Below are 27,625 nucleotides of genomic sequence, written 5' to 3'. Positions count from 1 at the left end.
CAGTCTAACAGCTTCACCTCACAGTCTACCTTTAAAATCCTTAAACTAACCTTTATTTACAATCAATTTTTAATCCTTCTATCTATTACCACATTATCTCTCCTGAGAACTCACTCTAAGCCTCAAAGATTTGGCTTGAACAGTGGCTAAATCCATTAGGTATGATCTCGGAATCCCACCAAATTTAGAAATATGGCCACCTTAGCCACAAATTTCACACTAACAGTAGACAAAAACCATCACTAAAGCACCACTTGTTAAAATGAAAACACACTAGAAAGTTATGACTTTTATTAAACTTTTATTTTTAAATAGTGTCAGATTTACAGAAAAGTTACAAAAATGGTACAGGGAGTTCCCAGACACCTGTCATCCAACCTCCCCTATTGTTAACATCTTATAATACCGTGTACATCTGTCACAACTAAGAAACCAACACTGGCACATTACTATTAACTAAATTCCACACTTCATTCAAATTTCATCAGTTTTCCATTAATGTCCTTTTTCTGCTTGAGGATCCCAGCCAGGATACAACATTACACTTAGTCATTATGTCTCATCTCCTCTGGTGTGACAGTTTCACAAACTTTGTTTTTCATGACCACAACAGTTTGAGTACAGTTTAGGGAATTAGTAGAAGGTCCACCAATTTGATTTTGTCTGATGTTTTTCTCCTGAGTAGACTGGGGTTAGGGCTTTGCATAAGAATAACACAGAAGGGGGTGAAGTGTTCTTCTCATCACATCTTATCAGGGTACACACTATCAATATGACTTACCACTGATGTTGGTATTGATTACCTGGCTTAGGTAGTATTTGCTAGATTTCTCTACTGTAAAGTTATGCTTTCTCCCTCTTGCCTTACCCTACCCTTTGAAAGCAAGTCACTAAGCACAGCCCATACTCAAGATGGTGTTGGGGTAGGAAAGGGGGATTAAACTTTATCTCCTGGAGAGAAGTGACTTTTTAAAATAAATATAAAATTTACTCAGTTCCTGAAATACATACTGAGTACCTCAAAGCATTTGCTAATGCAATTTAGTGCCCATTTAATGTGAATCACTCTGCTAGGCACTTCAAATAATGGTTAGAAACTGACCTGCATCATGAGGAGTTTATAATATAGTGGAGAAAATATACAACAAGAAAAATGCTAGTTAAGTACTATAATGCTAGTTAAGTCACAAAAAGGGAAAAATCAAATTCAGTTGGAGTTATGAAAAGTTTCATAGAACAAGAGATATTTAAGCAAGGTATTTAAAGCTGAGTATAATTTTGACAGATGGAAATTCAACAACCATTTATGATTTTAAAAATCCCAAAAAAGTGGGTATAGAGGGAATGTACCTCAATATAATAAAAGCCATATATATCAATCCCATACCTAATATCATACAGTGAAAAGCTAAAAACTTTTCATCTAATATCAGGAACAAGACAAGCATGCCCACTCTCACCACTTTTGTTCAACATAGTATTTGAAGTCCTAGTCAGAGCAATTAGGCAAGAAAAAGAAATAAAAGGTATCCAAATTGGAGAGAAGCAAAACTGTCACTATTTTAGATGACATGATTTAATATATAGAAAACCCAAAGATTCCTCCAAAAAATTGTTAGAACTAATAAACGAATTCAGTAAAGTTGCAGAATACAAAATCAATATACAAAAATCTGTTACATTTCTATACGTTAATAACAAACTATTGGAAAAAGAAATTAAGAAAACAATCCCATTTACAATTGCATTAAAAAGAATAAAATACCTAGGAATAAATTCAACAAGGAGGTGAAAGACCTGTACACTGAAAACTGTAATACACTGATGAAAGAAACTGAAGACACAAACAAATGGAAAGATTATCCATGCTCATGGATTGGAAGAATACTGTTATAACATCCATACTATGCAAAGCAATCTACAGATTCAATGAAATTCTTACCAAAATTCCAATGGCATTTTTCACAGAAATAGAACAACAAACCTAAAATTTGTATGAAATCACAAAAGACCCCAAATAGCCAGAGCAATCTTGAGAAAGATGAACAAAGCTGAAGGCATCATGCTCCCTGATTTCAAACTATACTACAAAGCTCTAGTGATCAAAAGAGCATAGTGTTGGCACAGAAAGAGACACATAGATCAATAGAACAGAATAGAGATCCCAGAAATAAACCCACACATATACAATGAGTTAATTTATGACACAGGAGCCAAGAATATACAATAGGGAAAGGACAGTCTCTTCAATAAATGGTGGTGGGAAAACTGGAAAACCACATGCAAAAGATTAAAAATAGGCCACTATCTTACACCATATACAAAAATGAACTCACAATGGATTAAAGACTTGAATGTAAGACCTGAAACCATAAAACTCCTAGGAGAAAACATAGGTGGTAAGCTCCTTGACATCATTGACATTGGTGATGATTTTTTTTTTTTCAGTGCCATACAGCATGTGAGAACTTAGTTCCCTGACCAGGGGTTGAACACATGCCCCCTGCATTGGAAACACATAGTTTTAACCACTAGACCACCAAGGAAGTCCCTTGGAGATGATTTTTTGAAACTGACCCCAAAACTACAGGCAATAAAAGCAAAAATAAACAAGTGGGGCTACAACAAACTAACAAGTTTTGGCACAGCAAAGGAAACCATCAACAAAATGAAAAGGCAGCCTACTGAATGGGAGAAAGTATTTGCAAATCATATATCCTGCTAAGGAGCTAATATCCAAAATATATAAAAACTCATACAACTCAATAGCAAAAACAAACAATCCATTAAAAAAAAAAAATGGGCAGGGGCTTCCCTGGTGGTGCAGTGGTTGAGAGTCTGCCTGCCGATGCAGGGGACACGGGTTCGTGTCCCAGTCCGGGAAGATCCCACATGCCGCAGAGTGGCTAGGCCCGTGAGCCATGGCCGCTGAGCCTGCGCGTCCTGAGCCTGTGCTCCACAACGGGAGAGGCCACAACAGTGAGAGGCCTGCATACCGCAAAAAAAAAAAAAAAAAAAAGGGCAGAAGATCTAAATAGACATTTTTCCAAAGACATGCAAACAGCCAAGAGGCACTTGAAAGGATGCTCAATGTCACTAGTCATCAGGAAATGTATATCAAAAATATAATGAGATATCACCTCACACATGTTAGTATGGCTATTATCAAAAAGACAAGGAATAACAAGTGTTGGTAAGAATGTGGAGAAAAGGGAACCCTCATGCACTGTTGGTGGGAATGTAATTGGTGTGTAGCCACTATGGAGAACAGTATAAGGGTTCTTCAAAAAAATTAAAAGTAGAACTAGAGGGTGATCCAGCAATTCCACTCCTTGGTATTTACTCAAAGAAAACAAAACACTAACTCAAAAAGATATATGCACCCCCATGTTCACTGAAGGGTTATTTTTAACAGCCAAGATATGGAAACAACCTAAGTGTCCACTGATGGATGAATAAAAAAAGAAGATGTGGTACACACACACACACAAAGGAATACTATTATGCCGTAAAAAAGAATGAAATCTTGTCATTTGTGACAACATGGATGGATCTTGAGGGTATTATGCTAAATGCAATACATTGGACAGAGAAAGACAAACACTGTATGATCTCACGTATATGTGGAATCAAAAAAACAACCACCACCGCCACCACCCATAGACTCATAATATAAACTCCAAGTTATAAAATAAGTAACTCCTGGAGTCACTACAACATAGTGACTATAGTTAATAATAGTGTATTGCACATTTGAAAGTTACTAAGAGAGTAAATCTTAAAAGTTCTCACCGCAGGAAAAAAAAATGTTGTAACTATGTATGAGGATGGAGGTTAACTAGACTTACTGTGGTGATCATTTCACAATATATACAAATATCAGATCATTATGTTGTACACCTGAAACTAATCTAACGTTATGTCAATTACAGGAAGAAAAAAGAAAATAGATGGGAAATAGATGGAAAGACATTCAAGATGGAGAAAAGAGCATAAACAAAATATGAGGGTTCTCTCTCTCTCCCTCTCTCTCATTCATCCAGTGTTTTAGCACTTTAACCCAACACAAACATTCATTTTAAGATCTTCACTAAATCTTACTAGGTTAGCGTAAGTGAATGGTGTTAGGGGCTATATTGAGTCCTCCCGAAATTCACTATGCTTAAGTCCTAACCGCCCCCCAGTACCTCAGAATATGACTATATTTGGAGATAAGGTCTTTAAAAAAATAATTCAGGTTAAAAGAGGTCATTAGAACAGGCCCTAATCCAATATAACCGGTGTCCTTATAAGAAGATATTAAGTTATAGATAGGCACAGAGAGAAGAGGATGTGAAGAAACAGGCCCATCTACAGGTCAAGCAGAGGTCTCTGAAGAAACACACCTGTGGACACCTTGATCTCAGACTTCTAGTCTCCAAAATTATGAGAAAATAAATTACTGTTGTTTAAGACATCCTGTCTGTGGTATTTTGCTAGACCAGGCCTAGCAAAACAACACATGCTGTTAGAGTTTCTAAATCAAATCTAATTTGGCAAAATTTCCCACTGTGATGTTACTTAAACCTTATTATTGTGTAGTTCTTTCCATTCACTAGTATCATGAAGAGAGTAAAGTTAAGGTGAAGAAAGGAAAAAGTGAGCCTTAAAAGCAACTTTAGGGCTTCCCTGGTGGCGCAGTGGTTGTGAGTTCGCCTGCCGATGCAGGGGACGCAGGTTCGTGCCCCGGTCCGGGAAGATCCCACATGCCGCGGAACGGCTGGGCTCGTAAGCCATGGCTGCTGAGCCTGCGCGTCCGGAGCCTGTGTTCCGCAACAGGAAAAGCCACAACAGGGAAGCCCGCGTACCACAAAAAACAAAACAAAACAACTTTAGTTCTTTCAAATTTTATGCCCTATAAACTTGTCCATTCCAACCCTAACCATAACAAATTTTTGCCCTAAATTCTTTCCCTTAGAAGAGTATGTAGTGATTTCATGAAGCTTCACAGATCTCTCTTGTAGCACTTTATTCACCAGATCGCTAGATAACATTATCCCTGACAGCAACTGCTGCAACACAGTGCCCCAAATGGTCCACTACTAAGTAAAAGCTTCACCTCGATCCACCTTTTTGTCTCATACCGGAGGAAAATTAAAAGGGAAAATAGAAAATAAATTTAAATGGCATTTAACAAGCACATATCTAGGACTAAAAGTATTCCTAAACGTCTGTAATTCCCCTTTTCAATAAATAGACCTACCATATTTTTAGCTGCATCCCCAAAGAAACGTACAGCAGGGAAGTTAAGACCCAGGTGTCCACTTGCAAGAGTCAACAGACTTTCTGGAGCGGCTAGATTGTGGACCACAAACCCTGGCTCCGAAGGCAACACGGGAAACGTTCACACACGCATGTAAAAGGGTCTCCCGCACGCTCGTCCGGTCTAATACCCTTTCCTTTTCCTAATCTTGTGTTTACAAAATCGTTTGGAAAGGCTTTCAGTAGAGTGCAAATACTCCTAAGAGATTAGGCTCCCCCAAAACAAAACAAAAACTGATTGCAGACCACTGACACATGCGCTTCAGTAACAGCAATGTCGGCGGAACACGGGAAAATACGGAGTTTTTTAGCAGAGAGACCAAAAAAAAAAAAATCAGCTAATTCCATGAAAATCAACCAACAGAAAGGTTAAGCAGAGAACTATCGAACCTGGTGCTTTGGTAACAAGGGTGACTTGTAAAGTAACTCTCCTAACAAAACAGCCCTTCCGCCTTCTTCACTCAGCGGACGCGCGAGTCCAGCAAGATTTCCTGATTTCGCGAGAACTTTTGGCAGCTCTGAATGCGCACGCGTCAGACTCGGAGGCCACGTGAGCAGCCCAGATTTAGCGCGGGGGCGAGGCGGGGTGGAGAAGCTGAGGAAGGGGAGGGCCATCAAGAAAGCGGTGGCCAGGGCCTCTCTGGTGGCGCAGTGGTTGGGAGTCCGCCTGCGGATGCAGGAGACGCGGGTTCGTGCCCCGGCCCGAGAAGATCCCACATGCCGCGGAGCGGCTGGGCCTGTGAGCCATGGCCGCTGAGCCTGCGCGTCCGGAGCCTGTGCTCCGCAACGGGAGAGGCCACAACAGTGAGAGGCCCGCGTACCGCAAAAAAAACAGAAAGGCGGTGGTCAACGTATGGGGTGGAACCTCAGCGGAGCTGGGAGGGCGGGGCGGGGAGAAAGCGCGTAGGCCCCGCCCCTCGAGGCTTTTCCCCGGAATAGCGTCACCCGCTCTATAAGAGAGCGTGTGGCGAAGGATTCGGCCTTTTACATCCGGGAAGCGTCGAGTTTAGGTGGAAGTACTGCGTTGTGTTTCGTGCGCTAAAATACTTAAGACAGAACTTTTGGCCAAGTTTAAAATGCAGGAGATGCAACAGTCTTGTAGAAGTAGATCGACGTCAGCTTGGAAAACCTTTAGGTTCAAACTCCTGAGTGGGCTTAAATGTTCATTGATTTGCGGGGCAGCCACGTTCAGCCGGGGGCGCTGAGTTGGAAAACTAGCGCCCGTGGGCCGTGGGCCTTCCGGCAAAGGTTAAATGCAGCTGATGACTCCGGTTAAGGTCATTAGTTCTGCTGTTGGTGTCATGTGGCCATCTTGAATCTACTCCGACACTATGAAATAATAACACCGCATCCTGATAACCCGCCAGTTTGATCCAGGTGGTGAGTAGTATCTGTAGTTGTCCTTGCTGGTCTTTTCTGGGATTATGAATCTCCATGTATCTTTGGGACCTGTCAGCTGTGGCAGTCTCCCTTCCTAGCCATGGAAGAGCATATTCTTGTTTATTGGCAAAGCTGTCACCATCTAATTGGTATCAGATTCTGACTTGCACAAGTAACATTCTTCACTTTAAAAATCTGGAGGGTACTGGGTTATTGGGCAGACATCTAACTACTGTTCAAATGTTTTTAGGAAGCTGAGCTAATTGTTCCAGTGGATGATGGAAAACAACAAGGTACGTTCCTATTTTATATATATATATATTTATTTATTTATTTCTGAATCTGAAACCCTTAGTGCTAAGGATTTGGAAGGCCAAAATTGCATATTTTGCTGGCATTTTGTAATTTAAAAGAGTAAATGGCCAACTGAATAGAAAGTAACTGAAGTAGCTGCTAAGACTCAGCACCATGAGGTAAGTACACAAATTAGAGTTTTATAAAGCTGGTTTTCTTCTCTTGCAGAAGTCAAGAAATCCAAAGCGATATGGGTGAAGTCTTGTTAGCATCCTGAAGTACACTGCCAAATGTGATTTTAACTCTCAAGTATGGTATTTAAATGGAGAATAAATAAGTGCTTCCTTGCTATATCAATAAAATGCTCGATTTGTACAGATGTCAGCGTTCCCTGACTGAATGACTAATATGTGCAAAGGTAACTACAAGTAGTGAACAGGCTACCTCCTGTTCCACTGTTGGGAGCTCGAGTGGAAGTAACATGAATTAGTATTGTTGTGTAAGGTGTTTTTTGGGGAAAACTGTTATACATAAAAACCAGTTTACCCCTGAGGAAGAGAGCAGGGTCATTTAATACCACACAGAAGATTAAGGAAACTGCACGGTGAAAAGCTATGCACTTTATTTACACAGATGTGCACTGAACACGTGCATCTTTAAAACTCACACTTAACATTTAACAAGAAAAAAAATTAAGCTATAATAAATGCATATTTTATGAACCAAGCATTCTACCTCAAGGTTGAGCAAACTGCAGGCCATCTGTTAACTATCTGTTCTTTAAGTTTGCCAGCCTCTGGTCTAGTTAAAAAGCCAATATAAATGTTTGCATCAGCGCTGTAGTTCAGTTACAAGGATGGCCCGTGTGAAACTTTCAAGAAGATAAATTTTCTCACCTGCATTGCAGGTTTTTCCTTTATCAAAGTCATGAGTGTTTAGAAAACGTTTTAATGCTATTCTACTTGAACTGCATTGCAGTTCTGCAAAATAGTAAACTATAAAGCACTTTCAGGTTAGCACCAGTTGTTTTACATAGCTCAGAATTTACAAAAGGGATGCAATATGATACAGAAGGGAAAGGGATGGGGGTGAAGTCCCTCCATGGCGAGTTAGCCATTTAAGAGGATTACTTAAGCATTCTTAATCCTATAGTTTGTACTCACCGCTTCACCTTTTTTTACTACCTGGGATTTTGAGGACTCATGATAGCAGTCTACTCAAGTATCCTGAGAGCTTAGCTTTTATATTTGGGCAAAGATTTTATGCTGCTACCAAGAATGCCCTGTAGGATACATAATAAGCAGCTATCCCTTACTCCTTTGGGAAACAGCCGGAGGGAAAACTTGCCTTTAGACAGGAGAACCATGGGTTAGAGGGGTGGGAGGAGATGCTCTTGTCTGCATTGGGACTCTTCCTGTTCTGGAGTTTGGATTCAAAACCTTTCAACAGCTGTCTCATCTTGGCCTCTGCCTGTTAACCCATTTGAAAACTAGAAATATTATAAAATCTTACCTTTTATAAATTGTCAATGAGGTGCATAGCCACCTAGCACATAAGTGGCATATGGATTAAACATAACAGTTATTTTAGACTTTCCCAAACTATAGACAGGGAAAACATTTTTAATAGTCTATTTTTATTAGATGGGACTGTATCAGGATAGTCTGCAGGTTTAAGTTAGTTACCAGAAGGTTGCAGTAGGTGGCACTCTTAAATCATGGTCTGGAAAACAGCATGCTGCTGAAGAAAAAACATTTTTTTACCAAGCTGTAAATTTGAAGTGATTAAAAGTAATCAAGCAGATTGAATTAGGTTGTGCATTAAACAGTTTGAAGGCATTCTTTATTTTGTTTTCAGGAATGCTGAAGTGTGCTAACAACATACAAGGTAGCTAGAATGTTTTTCTCTTTAGTTGCCATAGTGCTTGGTACAAAGGCTTCATTCAGGAATGTACTGTGACAATGATATTCCTTTCCAGTCAGTTTATAATAGAATTCCTTTATCTTTTTTGGCCTTCGATTTTCTCATGAAAGGCCAGAAAGATGTGGTCTGATATTTTTATCAGCCTAAGGAAAAAAGTCTGAGCTTAAAAAATTACATGAACAGAAAACAATGCCACTCTTATTTTGGGGGGGGGGGGGATGCGGTACGCGGGCCTCTCACTGTTGTGGCCTCTCCCGCTGCGGAGCGCAGGCTCAGCGGCCATGGCTCACGGGCCCAGCCGCTCCGCGGCATGTGGGATCTTCCCGGACCGGAGCACGAACCCGTGTCCCCTGCATCAGCAGGCTGACTCTCAACCACTGCGCCACCAGGGAAGCTCGCCACTCTTATTTTGAGTATAGTAAAGACTATTTTTTTATGTCAAATGTAGGCTCTTTATATGAATATATACCATATTGATTCAGTTATAAAGGAGTTCTCAATCCAAATAAATGTAAAAACAGCCTGACTGCACAATCAATATACAATAATCTCTGGAGAATGCTGAGAAACAGGCAGAGACAAGACTCATGAGAATAATGAATTTAGTGTCCATTAAACTAATTTGGGTAGGCAACAATGCTAAATAAGGATAATCATTACTACACTGAGGTATCTGTAGCCAAAATGTTCACATCACAAATTCTCAAGCAGCAAAGGGGTGCACAGTTCTTACCATGAAACACAGAAACACGGATCTCCGTTCCCATTAGTTGGCATCTCAGCTAAATGCCAATGTTGGAAAGTTTCCAACAGATTCTCTAAATATTATTTTCTTGAGGTTTCCATGAAGGATTACAGTTTGGTGACACTTTTTATCCAAGGTACAAAGGCTGAGACTTTGGTATAAACACCAGGGGAATCCTTGACCCCACAGCCATATCCCCAGGAGGTCACCCCATATACAACCCAGCTCTCTCCTGGCCGTTCACACATGAGTGGTCCTCCGCTGTCTCCCTGGCAGCTGTCCACACGTTTGTGTTCATGGAGGTTTCCAGCACAGAGCATCCTTCCTGTAAATCGACCCTTATAACGGTCTTCACAAAACCTCTTGGGAAGTAAGGGGATGGCTGCTTGTTGCAGAGTTCTTGAGTAGGCTCGTCCTATGCAGGCCAAATAATTGAATTAGGTGCCAGGTAAAGATGGTAGTGAAAAGAGCTACATTTAACAGTTTAATGAACATTTAATAGCCCTATTAAAATAAGCCCTATTGTGGCATTAGTGTAGTGATAACTATAAATGGTATTTTTTTATTGTTTGCACTTACCCGTACTCTAACCCTTCACTATTCTGTTTCTCAGTACTGCATTTTTTGAAGAATACTTTAGTAACGCTTACGGACTTGCCCAGTAGAAAAAGGTAACCTACAGAAAGCACATTTGTGCAGGCTTTAGAATTTGAATTCTGTATATTGAAACACTGAGGGTGCATTCATGCTGGCTCTGTATTAGCAAATCCACTGCTCTAGGACTCATCTACTTCACTGACTTGAGGATTACTTATAAATAATTCTATATAAGCACATAAGGTGGCAATTACTGTCCTCAATAGAAACATGGTATTTCATAAAGATGATTCAGAAACAACATTCTTACATAGAAACAGGCTGAAGTTTAGCCACTTGTTAACATACTCTACTTACTAGTAAGCCACTCATTCTCTATTTAGTGGCTAAAATGTATAATTGATAGGTTCTCCATGATAGCCTTTTCTTGGATCTAAACTCCACATTATTCTCCAATCCTATTTACTCAACTGGAGTGATTCATCCATAATAAAATATTCTGTAAAATTTACTTTCTTTGTCATCTCTATTCAGATGTAGTGTCTAAAGGGAGGTGATTGATTCCCTTTCCTGATGAAGTAATAATTTCAACAGCTATACTCCTGCCTTCAGTTTGCCTCAGGTCAGCATAGCGTCGTGAGAAGGCATTTACTCTGACCTGATTCTATTATATCATTCAGGAAATGTTTCCGCTTTTTAAGGTTTATTTCAGGATTGGTCGCAGAGCTTTTTCAGTATTGTGTATCTGCTACAGATGTTCTACATTTTGCTGCTATGAAATAATGTAAGTTCAAAGCCCAGATTTAATGTAGCATGGGATAAAATGAAAACAAATACTTACATTTACTAAATATAACCTTATTGAAATTATCACCTGTAGAAATACTTATGTGATGTTCTTTTCAGTTTTAATTACTTTTAATGGAGAGCAGTCAACCCAATCATTTCTCCTTACTCAGTCATTTGTGAGTGGAGCACCTAATCCAGGTGAGACCTAGATGTTTCAAAGACCATCCTGAGCAAGCACTAGCTGATGTTAACTAGAGACAATACAGAAAGCTGTTTGCCTGGGAAGAGCACAAGCTGAACACTATCCTGCTTGGGGATGGGGAGGTGGGAAGAATGAGAAGGGGGTTGTGGAAGGAGAAACCCAAGTAAGTGAGCTGGATCCTTCCACTTGAACCTCAGCAGCTCTGATTTTTGTCTGTTCTTCATTTAGGAATTCTGCATAAGATTTACTTTGATAAAGGGCTCCATTACAAAGAAACCATCAAACACCAAAGCCCTTTGCTGGGGTAGCTACATCAAAGTCATTAGGAAAACTTTTTAAAATAGAGACAGCTAGGCCCAAGTCCTGAGTCGGGTCTAAGTTCTCATGGGAACCACAGTACCCTCAGGGTATGAATCCAGATTACACGCATGCATCTCACACTTGGCAGAATTTCCAAACAACTAAGCCTGAACCCCCTTTAAGATTTTGCTACCCACTGTACACTCAAATGTATGGATAATCCCAGACACAAGCAGGTGCCCAGATTTTAATTGTTTCTTTGGGTTATTTGTTACCTGTGTCTCCCCATCCTGTTATGTAACAATTGGAGGCTGTTTTCCGTGGCCTCTCTCTCCGGAGTGGCAAACAGGCTGGCAAAACGTGGCTGCTGAATCTGGCACATTGTTCTTCTGGTCCTTGTAATCTAACCAGGGCGATGTCGTAGTCACTGCTGTCTGGTCGATACTCCCGGTGAATCACAATCTGCTGAACTCCAATTTCTTCCTCAAACTCCTCCGGCACCAGAGTATGATAATCCCCAACCCGAACAGCATAGTTCCTAGTGCTGTTACCATACCTGGGGGGCAGAGAGAGCTAATGGGAGGCTTGTTTCAAATGTTGTAAATTGGTAACTGTCAGCCAGGAAGGTTAATAGAGATGCTTGTAAGTCTTTCTTCCAAATCATTAATCCCTTTTATAAGTTTAACCTTCCTTTCCTTTTCTCTGATCCCACTGCTCTCGGGCTCACACTCTAAACCCACTGTCATCACTTTTTTTCTTCATTCATTTCACTATTTAACCCAGGTTACCATCTGTTTTCTGAGAAGGAGCAAATGTGGAAAGTAAGGACTAATCACTAACCTGTCATTTCCCCACCATGAAAAAGGATCAAAACAGGAACAAAGAGTACAGGGCAAAATTACCATCCTGTGTTTGCTGTCATCATTTTTCTATCATTTCCAAGATTGTTAGTTCATCATGAAATTCCATGAGGGCAGAAACTATGTCTGATTTAACTCTGTATCCCCCAAAGCACTTAGCACAATCCACTTTACTCCCCTTTTCTGTGAACTGAATGCAAACCAAAACTATCTTCAGGGCAACATACATTCGTTATATGCTCTCATCTCTCAAATCTTTGTTCAGACATCACCTCAGTAAGACCTACCTTGATATCTAAAATTGCAACCCACCCTTGCTTGTGCTCCCATCCCCCAGCACTCCCACTATCCTTAATCTGCTTTACTTTTCCTTTTTTATTAAACACTACTTTCTAACAAATTATCTAACTTACTGTTTATTGTATTTATTGTTCTCTGCCTCCCCCCCCCCCGCCCCAACCTTGAACAAAAGGTACTCAAGGGCAGGGATCTTTGTGTTCACTGATGAATCTTACACATTGAGAATAGTGATGCCAGTTAAGTAGGAATGCAGCATATGTTTGTTGATTTAGTGAATGAATGAATGAATGTTTATTTTTAATGAATGTGTCTTTTTTCCATAGGAACTATTCAATTAAAATAGAAATACAATATTTACTTGATTGACAGTTCTCAGCCTGTTTTTCAGCCAGCATACCTTGATTCTGATACATCTGCCTAAAGCAGTTTCTCAACCTCAGCACTACTGACATTTGGGACCAGATTATCATTTGTTGCAAGGGGCTGTGCTGGGCATTGTAGGATGTTTAGAAGCATCCCTGGCCTCAATTCACTAGATGCCAGTAGCATGCACACTCACATACACACACCCCAGTTTGACAGCCAAAAATGTCTCCAGATATTTCCAGATATTCCCTAGGGTGCAAATTGTCCCCACTTGAGAACTGCCAACCTAAAATACATCATCCAACCCACATCCTGATCACTTCCTCTTTCTCACTGAAGAGTATAGCACCTTGCTCGCTTCCCCTCTATAGCTACTTAAAACATTCTCAATGACTTAATTCCCAACACCTTTCCCTTTTAGTTCCCTAACCTCCTCAGCTGCAGAGAGTGTTTTCTCTACTTGATCTCAGCCCCCCACCTACAGCTCATACTCACCAAATATTACACATTTTTGAAGTCTTGATTTCAAGCATCTCATCTTGACAGTTTTACAGCTCTACTCATACTTAAGTACCTCCTATCTTTACAGTTTTACAGCTCCATCCACAGCTCTTCACCCCCACTGGACTTCAATCCATCGGCCCCACTAGTTTTTTCATGTCATTCTCACTCTGCTTATGACTTCTTACAAGGCTTGGATTCCATCATCACTCTTTTGCAAAAACTCTCAATCCTTCTTTCCCTGATCTGCCAAAACTCCAACTCTGGTTTCATCAACTCACCACCTACTTACCGCTAGCATCTGACTATTCAAAGGGAAAAACAAACATTTAACAGCTCTCACCTTAATTTTTTTTTTTTTAATCAAAACTTCAATATGTTCCACTGGAAATGGGGCCTGTTCTTGAATGTGAATTTAGAGAAGTGGTATTCAAACACTGGAAGTTTCTAGTGACTGCCTATTTGAAATAACCTTTCATTTATTCCTATAACATTTCTGGAAGTTATAAGTTGCTCAAAGATTCTTATAGCCCTAAGTAGGGCTCTGACAACATTGCAATATATAAAGTGATTTTCTTAACTGTGTCAGCTCAAAAAACTGAACAATGCAACAAAGATGATTTAGCTTATACAACCACCTACCAGTGATCTATGAAACTAATAATTTCCTGTGGTTCCTTGAAATTCTCCATTTTCAACCTTAAATTATCACATATCTTTAAAGTTCAGAAGGCTTTTCATATATTGTACCTAGAGACTATCTTCTTATGGGTTCCACTTCAAACTTTAAGTTGAGGATTATTTCATATCCTGAAACTCTAAAAAGTAATAGTCATGAAGAATAATCAGATATTTAAATAACTCTCACTTCTACTTTCTGTGTATTGATACTAATGTATTATAAAAATTCAATATGACATTAATATATTCAGGTTTTAAAGCAAAATCCCAAGTGATTTATGTTTCTAACAAGAATAACTGTCAATGCATCCTCGAAAGTGCTGCTGAAATGTTTCATAAATCTTTGGAATGGAATTTAAGAAATTATCTCAAGCTTCACTGTCCAGTACAGTAGCCACATGTGGCTAATGAAGCGCTTGAAATGCAGTTGGTCCAAAATGAGATGTGCTAAAAGTACAAAAATATGCACAAGATTTCAAATATTTACTATGAAAAAAGAATATAAAATATATTGTTTCTCTAGATAATAAGACTATCAGATATCTCAATTTTATATCCTATTTTGCAATGATATTTTGGATATACTGAGTTAAATGAAATATATCATATATAATGATATATAATATATCATATGGGTGAAGTTAATTTCACCCATTTGGTTTTTTAATCTTTTAATGTGGCTACTAGAAACTTTAAACTTATATACATGATTTGTATTTGTGGCTCACGTTATATATCTAGTAGATAACACTGGTCTAGAGAAATACTGTGGCATAAAGTAGGCATCCTATTTTTAAATTTTTCTTTAATGCAGTTTCTTGTGTTGCTTATAACTTTTAAGCTCGAGTTATGAGACATTCCCTTCATATGTCAACTTTTTATATTTAAGATAACTACACTACTGTTCAACCAAAAAAAAAAGTTATTGCAACAATATTTTCCATTCTTTGAAAAAGAGCTGTGACACAGCTAAAATAATCCTTGCATCTAAACTGGCTATATAAATACATCCTGCATTATCTAAAAATTGAGTCTTCAGCCAGTGAACAAAGAAACAGGACATTACTACAGCAAGGAAATTTATCTTTTAAATATCCCAGTTTTAAAGTCTTGGGAAATCTTGCCTGAACACGTCACTTCATGCCTGGATTACTACAGCAGTCTGCTAAATGGCCTTGCTGCTTCAAGTTTCAACTTTTTCAAGCCATCCTTCACATTGCAGCCAGAGCAATGTTTCTATCTAATAATATAACTACTCTTCTGGACACCCTTCCAGATAGATACCCTTCACTGTCTACATAGTAAAGTTCAAATTCCTTAAATGATAGACAAACCCATCCAAGAATGGCCCTTGTCCACCTCTCTGATACCACCCTCGTCCTCGTGTCTGTGTCCCTGTCATTCTGGCCGCTTGAAGAGGCATCTGACAAACCTGTCTTTATTCAGACTATTTGCAATATCATTCCCTCCACCCCTCATCCTAATATGGCAAAAACTGATTTTATCTTTCAAGTCTCAAGATCTCCTAGGAAGCTCTTCCTGCCCTCCCCGAAAGCTAGCCAATCCTTCTTTTGAACACTCCCAGTAGCACCGTCAGAGCGTTTATAACAGCTTTTACAACTTGTTAAGATGTCAGGTCTCCCCAGTTAAAGCTCCTTAAGTGTAAAGACTATGTCATGCTCACTTTTGTATCCTCAGCACCAAGCAAAGTGGTTTGCACAGAGAAATCTCTTAATAAATATATGTTAAATGACTTCTTTTGGAAGACACGTTCTGTTCACATACATACACTCTGATCCTGAACTTACTGAAATGAGACCTCCTCTCACCAATTCCTACGTTATAACAACACCATCACAAAAGTTACTTTTTAAAAAAAGTCTCCACAAAGATCTAATGTTCTCATTAATACTGGCTGTTCATCAGAATCACCTGTACCACTTTTAAGAATACAAATGTCTAGGGGCTTCCCTGGTGGCGCAGTGGTTGAGAGTCCGCCTGCGGATGCAGGGGACACGGGTTCGTGCCCCGGTCCGGGAGGATCCCACATGCCGTGGAGCAGCTGGGCCCGTGAGCCATGGCCGCTTAGCCTGCGCGTCCGGAGCCTGTGCTCCGCGGCGGAAGGGACCGGAACAGTGAGAGGCCCGCGTACCTCAAAAAAAAAAGAATACAAATGTCCAGGCCACACAAACCCTGAGAACATTAAATTAATAGGGCTGATGTAGGACCATGGGTGATGCAAATTCACAGTCAGTCTGGAGAATTACTGGACCAAAGACTTAAAGGCACGGGCATAACACCCGCCTCTTCATGCCTGGAATTTCACTGGGTGAAGTAGGATGACTAACAGACTGCCATAACACAAACACGTACACATTCCATACTTATACTGTGTTCTCAGGTCAGGTAGATTTCAGCGGGTATTTTTGAGTATACTCCCAAATTAATATGCTCACCAAGCAGGAGTTGGTATTAACCTGAGAATAAAAATAAAATATTTACCTGACAAGAAGGAAAAATGCATCATTCTTGTTAGAATGAAGTTCCTTATTAGAATCTATACTTTTAAAGTCGTCCTGATTTAAGAAATGGACCAGCTAAACCCTAGCAGTGATTCCCACACTCCTTTCACTCCAGTTATTCTTAGAATAGATTTATGCTTGGAATTTGAAGAGCATCTGACACAAGACTGGATGAGTTTTCTAACCAAATATTTGTCTTCCAGTGTCACCTCTCCTAGTGAATGCGATTATATATATATATACTTCAGGGATAACACTTTGGCTGAGGTTACCAGTATGATTTTGCACTTTGAAATCATTTTCTATGGTTCTAGGCTTCTCAAGAAAAATATATCAAGGAATTCTTTTTCAATGCATTTTAAGGTCATTCTAGTTGAGCTTTTGTTATTTTGATACACTTTATTCAAAAACGCTTCTAAAACAAACATTTCAGGTTTTGGCTGACACGCCATTCAGTTGTTTGCTTTGCTGAAATGCTTTCAACTCCCCCTCAAATAAAAATTGGATGAAATTCCTGGACAAGTTTGAGCAAGAGAGGATCTGAGACAGGGCAGTTAGTAAAATCCACTATTCCAATTTCTCTGAGATTCTGGAATTAAAATAAACTACAATTAAAATTTTCTAGAATTAGAAGAGTTAATTCAGGTGACGGTCATTTTCTTTATGACGGTCATTTTCTTTCTTTATAGATTCATCTCTTTAAAAAGACAGTATTTTACATCAGCCTGTACACATCTGCTACTTCTAGAATCTTTTTTTTTCTCTGTTGTCTGGATGAAACTCAAAAAGTAGTTGACTGAAATTGCTTGTGTAAATGGTTCCAGTTGCTTATGGAGAAGAGACCTTCCCTGTAGAACCTCGCACTGTCCCTTACATACATGTAGTGTGTGTTCAGGAAATGGTTTTAGCATAGTTGATGGTATTGTGTATATCACCAAAGACCATGTTCTTAAGAACTCTACCATATACTAGGTCATGGTGGAACATATGTTAAGTACCGCACACATTTTGTTCTTAAAAAGGAGTCCCGGGCTTCCCTGGTGGCGCAGTGTTGAGAATCTGCCTGCCAGTGCAGGGGACATGGGTTCGGGCCCTGGTCTGGGAAGATCCCACATGTCGCGGAGCAACTAGGCCCGTGAGCCACAACTACTGAGCCTGCGCGTCTGGAGCCTGTGCTCCGCAACAAGAGAGGCCGCAATAGTGAGAGGCCCCTGCACCACGATGAAGAGTGGCCCCCGCTTGCCACACTAGAGAAAGCCCTCGCACAGAAACGAAGACCCAACACAGCTATAAATTAATTAATTAATTAATTATTTTTTTCAAAAAGGTAAAACTTTAAAAAAAAGAGGGCTTCCCTGGTGGCGCAGTGGTTGAGAGTCCGCCCGCCGATGCAGGGGACACGGGTTCATGCCCCGGTCCGGGAAGATCCACATGCCGCGGAGCGGCTGGGCCCGTGAGCCATGGCCGCTGAGCCTGCGCGTCCGGAGCCTGTGCTCCGCAGCGGGAGAGGCCACAGCAGTGAGAGGCCCGCGTACCGGAAAAAAAAAAAAAAAAGTCCCATTACTCTGTGGCTCATCTTTCTAATTATAATGTATAATAATTTAGATATTTCTGATTTTCAGAGCAGCATTCTCTGACAATTTCCAGCTTCTTTGGTGATTCTAGGCAAAAAAGTCAAATAGATAAAATCAGGTAAAGCTATATTCTTGATCAAATCAAATTTGCAGAAGAATTACAGAAATGAAAGAATCCTTGTTTTGGGCACATTCTTTCCTCCAAAGTGGCATTTGTTATCAGAACAAGCAATTAAAATAAATTAGTTTAACATTCAGGAATTTTTCTCTCAATTATATTGCCATACCACCATAGAGAGAGGGTCATTTTACAGTACTTGTAGTAATGATTTAAAGTAGAAATAGTGGGAGTTCACTGGCGGTCCAGTGGTTAGGACTCCATGCGTCCACTGCAGGGGTCAGGGGTTCGATCCCTGGTCAGGGAACTAAGATCCTGCAAGCCACATAGCATGGCAAAAAAAAAAAAAGTAGAAAATAGCAAAAGCAAGCAATTTATATTGTGTAAAATTCATAGGGCAACTGCAGAAAAACTTAATTTATCCAAGTTTCTGCTTCAAACTGCCAATGGGATACTGCATTCCAAAGTCTGTATTAACACTAGGAAAAATGTGAAAAATGGGATAGAAGGCCTTTAAATGGTGATTCACCAACTACCTCAGTTACCCTTGTTAACGTTGGCATAAAAGAATGTTTTGGACACCTCACAATACGTGAAAGCCATGAATGTAGAGCTGGATTACTAGAACTGTCAGCCTTCCAGTAAGGTACCCTCATCTTACAGAGACAACTCTATAGGAAATGAGTGTAACAGGATGGTGGATGTGAGTAACTATGTTCTGATCTCATCATCCGCAGGCCATCATTCCTAGATTATTCTGATATAAGGATTACATAAAAGAGTGACTACTCTGTGGGGGCAAAACAAATAAACATAAAAAACTGTCATCCCGCAGAATAAAGTAACACAGAAGGTGATAGCAATCTATGCCTATTGTTCAGAATGGCTATTCAAGAGCACTGGCCTACATCATCACTGCAAGATTTAGGCACCAAAGGAGGCCCCATGAACAGGAAACTATTTTATATATTGAAGTCCAGTAGTTAAAGCAGCAGAGATACAAACAGAAAGGAAATGGGGGTGAGAGAGATAATTTCAAAATATGAAATCTAGGTCCCCTAGCAGTGGGTCTTAAGTTAGACTCCCAAGAAATCTAAAAACAGGTAACCTCTCAGAACCTGACCACATTGCTTCTGTACTACAGTGTCTACAATTCCAGAGGAAAACTATTTTTTGCAAACTTCAGAGTTTCTGATGATTAAAGGAGGGTTGTTTTAATCCAGAGTCCCTGAACCCAGAAGACAAAATTTGGAGTTTGTTCTAATCACTGGTAACTCTCCTTATGGCTGTCAATAAACTTCCTGGAATAAAGATGTGAGTTGTAGCCTCCTTGGGCACTTCAGAACAAGTCTATGAAATCCGGTAAAGGTTACAAACCAAGTCAGATGAACTTGTAACACCTTTGCAAAACAATTTTCTCCCTACTCACATTAAAAGAGTCTTGCGGTCTATCCAAAGCACATCAAAAAGTTGCATATCATAATCTGCTCCTCTGTTTTTTAATCAGCTGTCTTTTATACCGCACAGATAATGGGAAGAAACTCAGAATGACGTATGGAAGGAGTTATCTGTTGATCTAGGTTTAAAATACCACCATCCTCTAAAGAGTCCAACATCCTTAAATATACCCACTACCTGGCAACCGAGCCCCACTTTCATCCTGCATCCATCATTTAGGAGGGTCTAGTATGTGCCAAGTAATACACGAGACATTTGGTTTATAAACACAAATGAGACCATTACTGACTTGAAGCAATAATCTAGAAGGCGCAGGTCAAGGGAGGAATAATGACATGTAAACAAACAAACCCAAACATGTACCTAAAAAAAAAAAAAAAAAGACCTTTGAGGGAACTTAAAGGTCAGATCAAAGTTTTCAACCTCAAGTGGAATTTTTGGGCAATTTCCCGACTTTAATACTTTAAGCCTTGGACCCCTAAGTCTATAACTTTTAGCAGAGAAAGATTTACTTGAAAGAGAAGGAGTCTTGAACAAGAGAAGAAAAATCTAAACTGAACGTACTGAATTATTTTGCTTAAATTCTAAGCGCAAGACGGGCTTCTCCAGTTTCTCTGCAGTTTCCTACCTAGTTTTTCTCCACTAGTCAGTGGGATAAAATCATCCTGAATTCTCTACTTTTGCTCATAATAATCTTTGATTCCTTTTTGTGAACCCCAACATAATAAGAGCCAACATTCGTTTTGAATTTTACAGTTTATAGAATACTTTCACATACTTTGCAGATCATTTGTTCCTCACTGTAGAACGTTACTGCCTTCATTTTACAGATGAGAAAATTGAGGCTCCCAGAGGTTAAAATAATCCCCACAAAGTGAAACAATTAACAGTTGGAGGAGCTGGAACTGTAACCTTGGTCTTGATGGCCAGGTCCCAGTCGCTGGTTACACAGTACCAAGTTCTATTGATTTCTATCAGGGTCTCTACCTTCTCTCCCTCCTTTTCTTTTCTACCTTCTATCTTTATTACAATAGCCTTATAACCAGTCTCCCTCCAGTTCCTACCACAGTGGGTTTAATCACTTGGTAACATGGACCAATTTGAGTCACTCCAGGAAAAGGCACAGAAGCATGTATGCAAATATTTCTCATATAATTTGAAACCTGTTCACAGACCCCTAGATTAATAACTTTGCTTTCCCCCCTGCCCCCAGATCTATCCCATACATCTCCTAAAACTCCTCTTTGATCATATTTCAAGGCTCAAAAACCTTTCGTGGTTTCCCACTGCCTAGTGAATGAAACAGATTCAGCACACTGGCATTCCAGACCTTTCCTGCTTCTTTACTGTAAGTCCGCTATACAAATTCCAGATCCACGATCCTAACTAATAACTGGCATCCTTCAAATATGCTTTATGCTTTCTTTCTCACCACTGTGCTCTCAACACGAAATGTTATCTACCTCCAGCCTCTACCAATACACGAATCCAGCCTCTTTGCTTGAACAGACTTCATAACAGAACTCACTCCTCCTCCCACATACAGCCATCCCAGCTTTGTCTTGTGTTAAAGAAATAAAAAGGAAACAACACACCTCTTTCCTATGTTAAAATGAAAATTACCTTTCATTAGCATTTGTGGTATTTGAAGTAACAGGTAATGAATTTAATCTGATTCCACACAGTCTCGCCTTTCTGCTTGCCTTCCTTAGTGCACCATGTCACTTTGTCAGAGGATGGCACTCGGAACTGAGCACAGTTCTCTGTTTGATACGGACAGTGCTTTTGTCCCCTACAACAGCTTAAGCACAGGACAGAAGAGCAAGTGTCTTGTTGTGTTGGCGCTGTTCTGTCAGGGCTGCCCAAGGCTGATTAACTTTGTGGGCAACCACATGGCATCACTGACTCTATTAAGGTTGCAGGATGCTAAAACCCATAAGGTCTTTTTCACGTGTGCTGCATTCAAGCCAGGTTTCCTGAACTAAAGGCAGCATTTTACTTCCTCTTTATTCCACATTACTTTTTTTTTTTTTTTTTTTTTTTCTGCTGTACGCAGGCCTCTCACTGCTGTGGCCTCTCCCGTTGCGGAGCACACGCTCCGGACGCGCAGGCTCAGCGGCCATGGCTCACGGGCCCAGCCGCTCCGCGGCATGTGGGATCTTCCCGGACTGGGGCACGAACCCGTGTCCCCTGCATCGGCAGGCGGACTCTCAACCACTGCGCCACCAGGGAAGCCCTCCACATTACTTTTTTATTAGAATCAGCCTACCAATATTCTTTGCCACCATGGATCTAATCTTCTAAGATATTACGTGTCCCTCCCAATCTCCTGGCATCAAAAATATGATTAATTTATCATCAGTGTCCCGTTTCAGTTTAGTGATTAATATGTTGAATAGGGCAAGGATAAGTATCCTGTTAACTCCATTATATCCTTCCTCATCATCATTCTTCAAAAGTCCAGACCACATTCTATTCTATCCAGGAGCAAGAGGGTCTTAACCTTTAACGTTCATGAGAATCATCAAAGATGCTTGATAAAAATGTAAACTCCCGGGTCTTAGCTCCAAAGATTCAGTAGATCTGGGATAGGGGCCCAGAAATCTGGATTTTTAATAAGCTGAATGTATTGGGTTGGCCAAAAGGTTCATTCGGGGTTTCCCGTAACATCTTACAGAAACACCCGAACGAACTTTTTGGCCAACCCAATACCTAATATTGCAGTGAAAAGACCACACTTTAAAAATGGTGCTCTAAACTTTTTTTGATCCCATATGTCTCCCTCCTCTGGATTCCTATAGCTGCATTAAAAAATGGTAGCAAGGGTCCTATCCGTCTTATTCTCCAAGATATTTCTAGTGCATGGCACATTCCTGGGAACATTACAGGCTCAATAACTTTTTGTTAAGTTAATAAATGAATCTTTATGGTCTGTGCCATTCATGTAACACAGGACTATATTAAACCCACTGGTATATAGGTGAACTCTCAAACTCAATTATTACCGCAGAAATGATGAAGGCTATGTAAAATACAGATTTGTGTCTTCTGCAGCACCTTGAACATGGAATATTACTCCATAATATTTATCAAAATAGATTAGAGGAAGTGAATAGAGATTCTAGAAACAAAGATACATGAGAACTTGGCAAACAACACAGTTGACATAAACCAGCTGGTAAAGAATGGAATGTTTAGTTTTAAAAGGTACTGGGAAAACTAACTATCCATAAAGAAAAATATAAAATTACGTCCCTTCCTTATACCGTATACCACACACACACACAAAAAAAAACTGTAAACAGATTAAAAATCTAAATAGGAAAAGCAAAATTGTAAATTTTTTTTTGTAAAAAACTACCATCTTCATATGGGGCTAAAGAAGAATTTTTAAAATAAGATATACAAAGCTTTTATAAGACTTTAAAAATTGACACATTTAAATATATTAAAACATCTTCATAAGAAAGAAACCTTAAACTAGTGAAAGGACATGCCCCAGATTGAGAAAAGTTATTTGTAACACATAATAACAAAGATTCTGTACAAAGAATATATCCCAAAATATGTTTAAATTACAAAAGACAATCGAATAGAAAAATAAGCAAAGGATGTGAACAAATAATTCATGAAAGAGGAAGACACTAATCAGGAAAATAGAATTAAGAAGAAATCCGAAAACTCTAAGACTGGCAAAAATTGAAAATGTTGATGGTATCAAGTTGGGGTAGGGATGTGAGGAAACAGGAACTTACACATTGCTCTGATATAAACTGATACAGTTACTTTAGAACATAAGTTGGTAGTGTCTAGTAAAATTGAATGGCACCCATACTCCAGGACCCAGCACAATGCTCCCACATGTCTGTACCAATGAGACACGTAATGGATATCTAATGCAACATTGTTTTTTAATAATGAAAGAATGGAAACCACCTAACCTTCCACCAGTAGGAGAATAAATAAACTGAGGTTGGTTTCGTCTTACAATAGGAGTTAACACTCATATGGCAGTTAAAATCTACATGGATGGATTGTAAATACACAATGAAGCCATATATTTTCACATATGATAAAATGCAAAACAAATTTTTGGTTGTAACAATTTTTCAACACTATGGTACATGTTTTACTTAAAACATTTTACGAGTATTTTTAAGTACACAGAATAGTGAAACCCCTTGTACTCATCACCTTGATTCAATAACTATCAATATTTGCTAAGCAATGGTATACATTTTTAAATACTAAAATTTATGCTGAGGAAATGGCCATTAGCCAGGGCCCACAAAAGAGCACAGGACAAGGAGAAAGGACCACTAGGTTCTAGTGCAGGTGCTGTCACCATAAGCAGTGTGACTCTGGCACACTGTATCTCTCTGCATATCTTCCCCTCTGAACTGGGAAAACTTCAGATTGGGCTGATAAAATGCCTGGGACAAACGGAAATAATCAGGATGCAACCTGACAGGTACAAATAGAGAAATCTAAAAGACACAGAACACCAAGAAGACCCAAAGTTCTAAAATTCAAATCAAAACACTAAACCTGGACTCCCTATTCCTTACCATTCATAATCAAATAATCTGAGGTCTCTTCTAGCGATATGGGGATATGATTTCATCCTCAGATATGTTCTTGGGGGAAGCACAAACACAGCTGCCTCCCCTTCAAAAACCGATCTTGTCTTCTCCTTAACTCTAAAGTTTGCTTTAACACCAGGTAGCAAGTAGCTTCCTGAGAGCTCTGTTCGCTCCTGATGTTACCCCCTCACTTCCACAGTGCCGCTGGTAGAGACAAGGAAGGCCTACAGCCTGGCTCTGACACCCCAAGTTTCTATCACGTTGTAGAGCAGGAAGGGATTGGAAGAACTGGCAAATAAGAGCCAAACCGAGTTGTTTGGAAAGGTGGACACATACCTCTTGAAGCAGTGTGCTGCTGTAAGGACCCAGCAGCTACTCAGGAGTGTGGCCCCACAAAGGAGTCTGCCATCTCCATGGGATGACTTGAGCCGGAGGGACACTTGCCAAGGCCAACCACCCCTAAGAAGAAAGTAAGCCACTCATCAATACCCATAAAAGGCCGAAAAGCAAGGACAGTCATCCAGCAAAACAAGGACTTAGAAGGCTTGCAGGTGGGAGGAAAGAAGTAAAAAGGGGACTCTAGGATGTAGACTCCCTTCCTCCTTTGAGAATGAATATTCCTACAACTTTGAGCAGACCACCCTGAAGACTTGCCTATAGCATGTGTATGCATCCCACCAAATTCTGACGTTTTTGGAAACAATCTGTGTCTTCTTTATATTTCATGATTTGAAGCATATTTTCTCCCTCACCTAAGCAGCCTGAAGAAGTTTTTTTTTTGTTTTGTCTTGTGGGATCTTAGTTCCCCGACCAGGGATTGAACCCAGGCCACGGCAGAGAAAGCACCGAGTCCTAACAACTGGACCGCCAGGGAGTTCCCTGGAAGAAGTATTTAATAAGCAAAGCACTGGTTTTTCACTAGTAAATTCAACAAATAAAAAAATTATATTAAAATGAGTCAAGTCCAAAACAAATATATTCTAAATTAAATGAATTTGTAGTTATACATTTTTTTCAGATTTCCTGTTAAATTAGTTTGTTTCTGCCACATAACTTTTCAGCAACCCATCTATCTCATAAATCAGGGGATAGTGATTTGAAGAACATGGTCTATATAAAGTAAATATAAGTCAAAGGACAGTGAAATTATCAGTGTAATCTGTATTTGAAGAACGTTTTACCTTAAAGAATTTTTCCCACCAATGATCCGCTTCTGCCGACGGTGCAGTAATCTCAAACCACAAACAGATAAGAGAGACTCTGAAGCAGAAAGAGGTTTTTAATTAAACTATCATATTGCTGATAGTGGGGTAAAGACACAAGTGACACATTCCTGATGCTTAGTGACACATTCCCCTGATGCTTCCTCTATTTTAAAGTGCTTTTTCTCTTCAAATTATAGGCTATTTTTCTTACAATAAAAATTAAACTTTTTAAAAAATTTATTTTATTTATATATATTATTTATTTTTGGCTGCATTGGGTCTTCACTGCTGCACATGGGCTTTCTGTAGTTGCGGCGAGCAAGGGCTATCGTTGCAGTGTGCAGGCTTCTCATTGCGGTGGCTTCTCTTGCTGCGGCGCATGGGCTCTAGGCACGTGGGCTTCAGTAGTTGTGGCTCGTGGGCTCAGTAGTTGTGGCACATGGGCTTAGTTGCTCCGCAGCATGTGGGATCTTCCCAGACCAGGGATCGAACCTGTGTCCCCTGCATTGGCAGGTGGATTCTTAACCACTGTGCAACCAGGGAAGTCCTATCTTATAATAAAAATTAAAAGTTGTTTTCTCATTTAACCAAGGCAACAATAATTTCACAAGTAGACAAGGAACTTTATGAGGTTTCCTACAATCAGCTCTGTAGAGGTTTCACAGGCTGCTGAATGATTTGGCCCTGTCTAGTACATCATCCTTGTGGTACCCACATCTCTTCCTCTGCTGATTATAGAGATTGTTCGGGAGTTCAGAAATATTAAACAAGAAAACTACAAAAGGCAACAATGCTCTGAATTATTTGATTTTCACAGACAATGCTCTTCCAAGCCACATACACAAATGTAACTCATAGGAGCAAAGCACATTCCCAGGATGAAATTCTGACATAAATTTACATTTACTCATATAGCATGTTAATATATGGAAAGGATTTACTAAGCCAATTTAAGTGGCAAATTGTATTTAAGGATATATATAGTCAAACTTCTCAAGATAACAGAATTCTGTCAAAAGCATAAAAAAAGAAGAGTTAAACTAAAAGTATATGAAAAGGTGGTGTATAAAAGAAGAGTAAATAAACTATGACTAGCTTTAAAAATAATTTTAGAAAGTAGGAGAATCTATATGGGGATACGCTGTTTCTTTGGTTAAGTACACGTGTATAGAGTATAGATATATACCGTTTTTCTATCTGTTTAAGAAGAGAAGGGTAGGAATTGTGCCAAGACCATGAAAGTCTAGTCAGCACTAATGTTCTCCCATAATAACCAGGTAGAAGGGAGCCCAATATGGAATCAGCACTAGTTATTTCTTCATGGAGAGAGAGGTTCAACAATGTGTACCAAGATCATTAATTTGTCAAAGGATCTCAGAGACGTGCTGTCAAACCTTAATCCTCATCTCTTAGGTTATGAGTCTCTACATGACACTGCAAATTATAAGAACCAGAAAAACAGAAGTTTCCAGTAATGTTCCAAGTCAGGTCAATGTATATAATGCCATGACAAGGAATGATGTAACACTGAGCAAGCAGAACTGGAAGTTTACATCATTCTGGAGTAAAGAAGAAGATTGCAAGAAAGCAAAATCTATTTAAAGCCATAAAACCCATTATTATAAAAAAATTATAAAGTAAAATGAAATTCATTTATAAAAGGATCCCATCAGATGACCAATAACCACTGGCTTGGGTTTGAATCACCTTATAGAAATTATTGGGTCTTGAGCCTCCACACAAAGTCAACAGGTTAATAATAAACCAGATTCAGTAATCCAGCTGGTCTAAGATGAAATTTTTTTTTTTTTTTTTTTTTTTTTTTTTTGCGTTACGGGGGCCTCTCACTGTTGTGGCCTCTCCCGCTGTGGAGCACAGGCTCTGGACGCGCAGGCTCAGCGGCCATGGCTCACAGACCCAGCCGCT

General features: G+C 39.6%; 1 protein-coding gene, 1 long non-coding RNA gene and 1 other non-coding gene across 3 annotated transcripts in view; 2 read left to right on the top strand and 1 right to left on the bottom strand.

The window, feature by feature from the left end:
- The first annotated feature begins 6,263 nt into the window (after positions 1-6,263).
- LOC137223462 (uncharacterized) lies at positions 6,264-7,355 on the top strand. The gene is made up of 3 exons (XR_010942885.1): positions 6,264-6,681; positions 6,932-6,974; positions 7,204-7,355. It is a non-coding gene; the product is annotated as an uncharacterized lncRNA (long non-coding RNA).
- Positions 6,732-6,862, top strand: LOC137224155 (small nucleolar RNA SNORA24). The gene has a single exon (XR_010943256.1). It is a non-coding gene; the product is annotated as a small nucleolar RNA SNORA24 (small nucleolar RNA).
- A 101-nt stretch (positions 7,356-7,456) lies between the features above and the next one.
- PRSS12 (serine protease 12) overlaps positions 7,457-27,625 on the bottom strand; it is a 69,075-nt gene continuing 48,906 nt past the window's right edge. The window contains exons 10-13 of the mRNA XM_067735203.1: positions 25,676-25,754; positions 24,831-24,953; positions 11,807-12,087; positions 7,457-10,058 (exon numbers count right to left, since the gene is read on the bottom strand). Of these exons, the coding sequence (XP_067591304.1) occupies positions 9,751-10,058; positions 11,807-12,087; positions 24,831-24,953; positions 25,676-25,754 (791 nt within the window). The 3' untranslated portion in view covers positions 7,457-9,750. The remainder of the gene's footprint in view (positions 10,059-11,806; positions 12,088-24,830; positions 24,954-25,675; positions 25,755-27,625) is intronic.

This window comes from Pseudorca crassidens, chromosome 4 (genome assembly GCF_039906515.1).
Source record: "Pseudorca crassidens isolate mPseCra1 chromosome 4, mPseCra1.hap1, whole genome shotgun sequence".
In the NCBI taxonomy this organism is placed as follows: Eukaryota; Metazoa; Chordata; class Mammalia; order Artiodactyla; family Delphinidae; genus Pseudorca; species Pseudorca crassidens.
The sequence above is the reverse complement of the archived record's forward strand: the minus strand, read 5'-3'. Positions and strand labels throughout refer to the sequence as shown.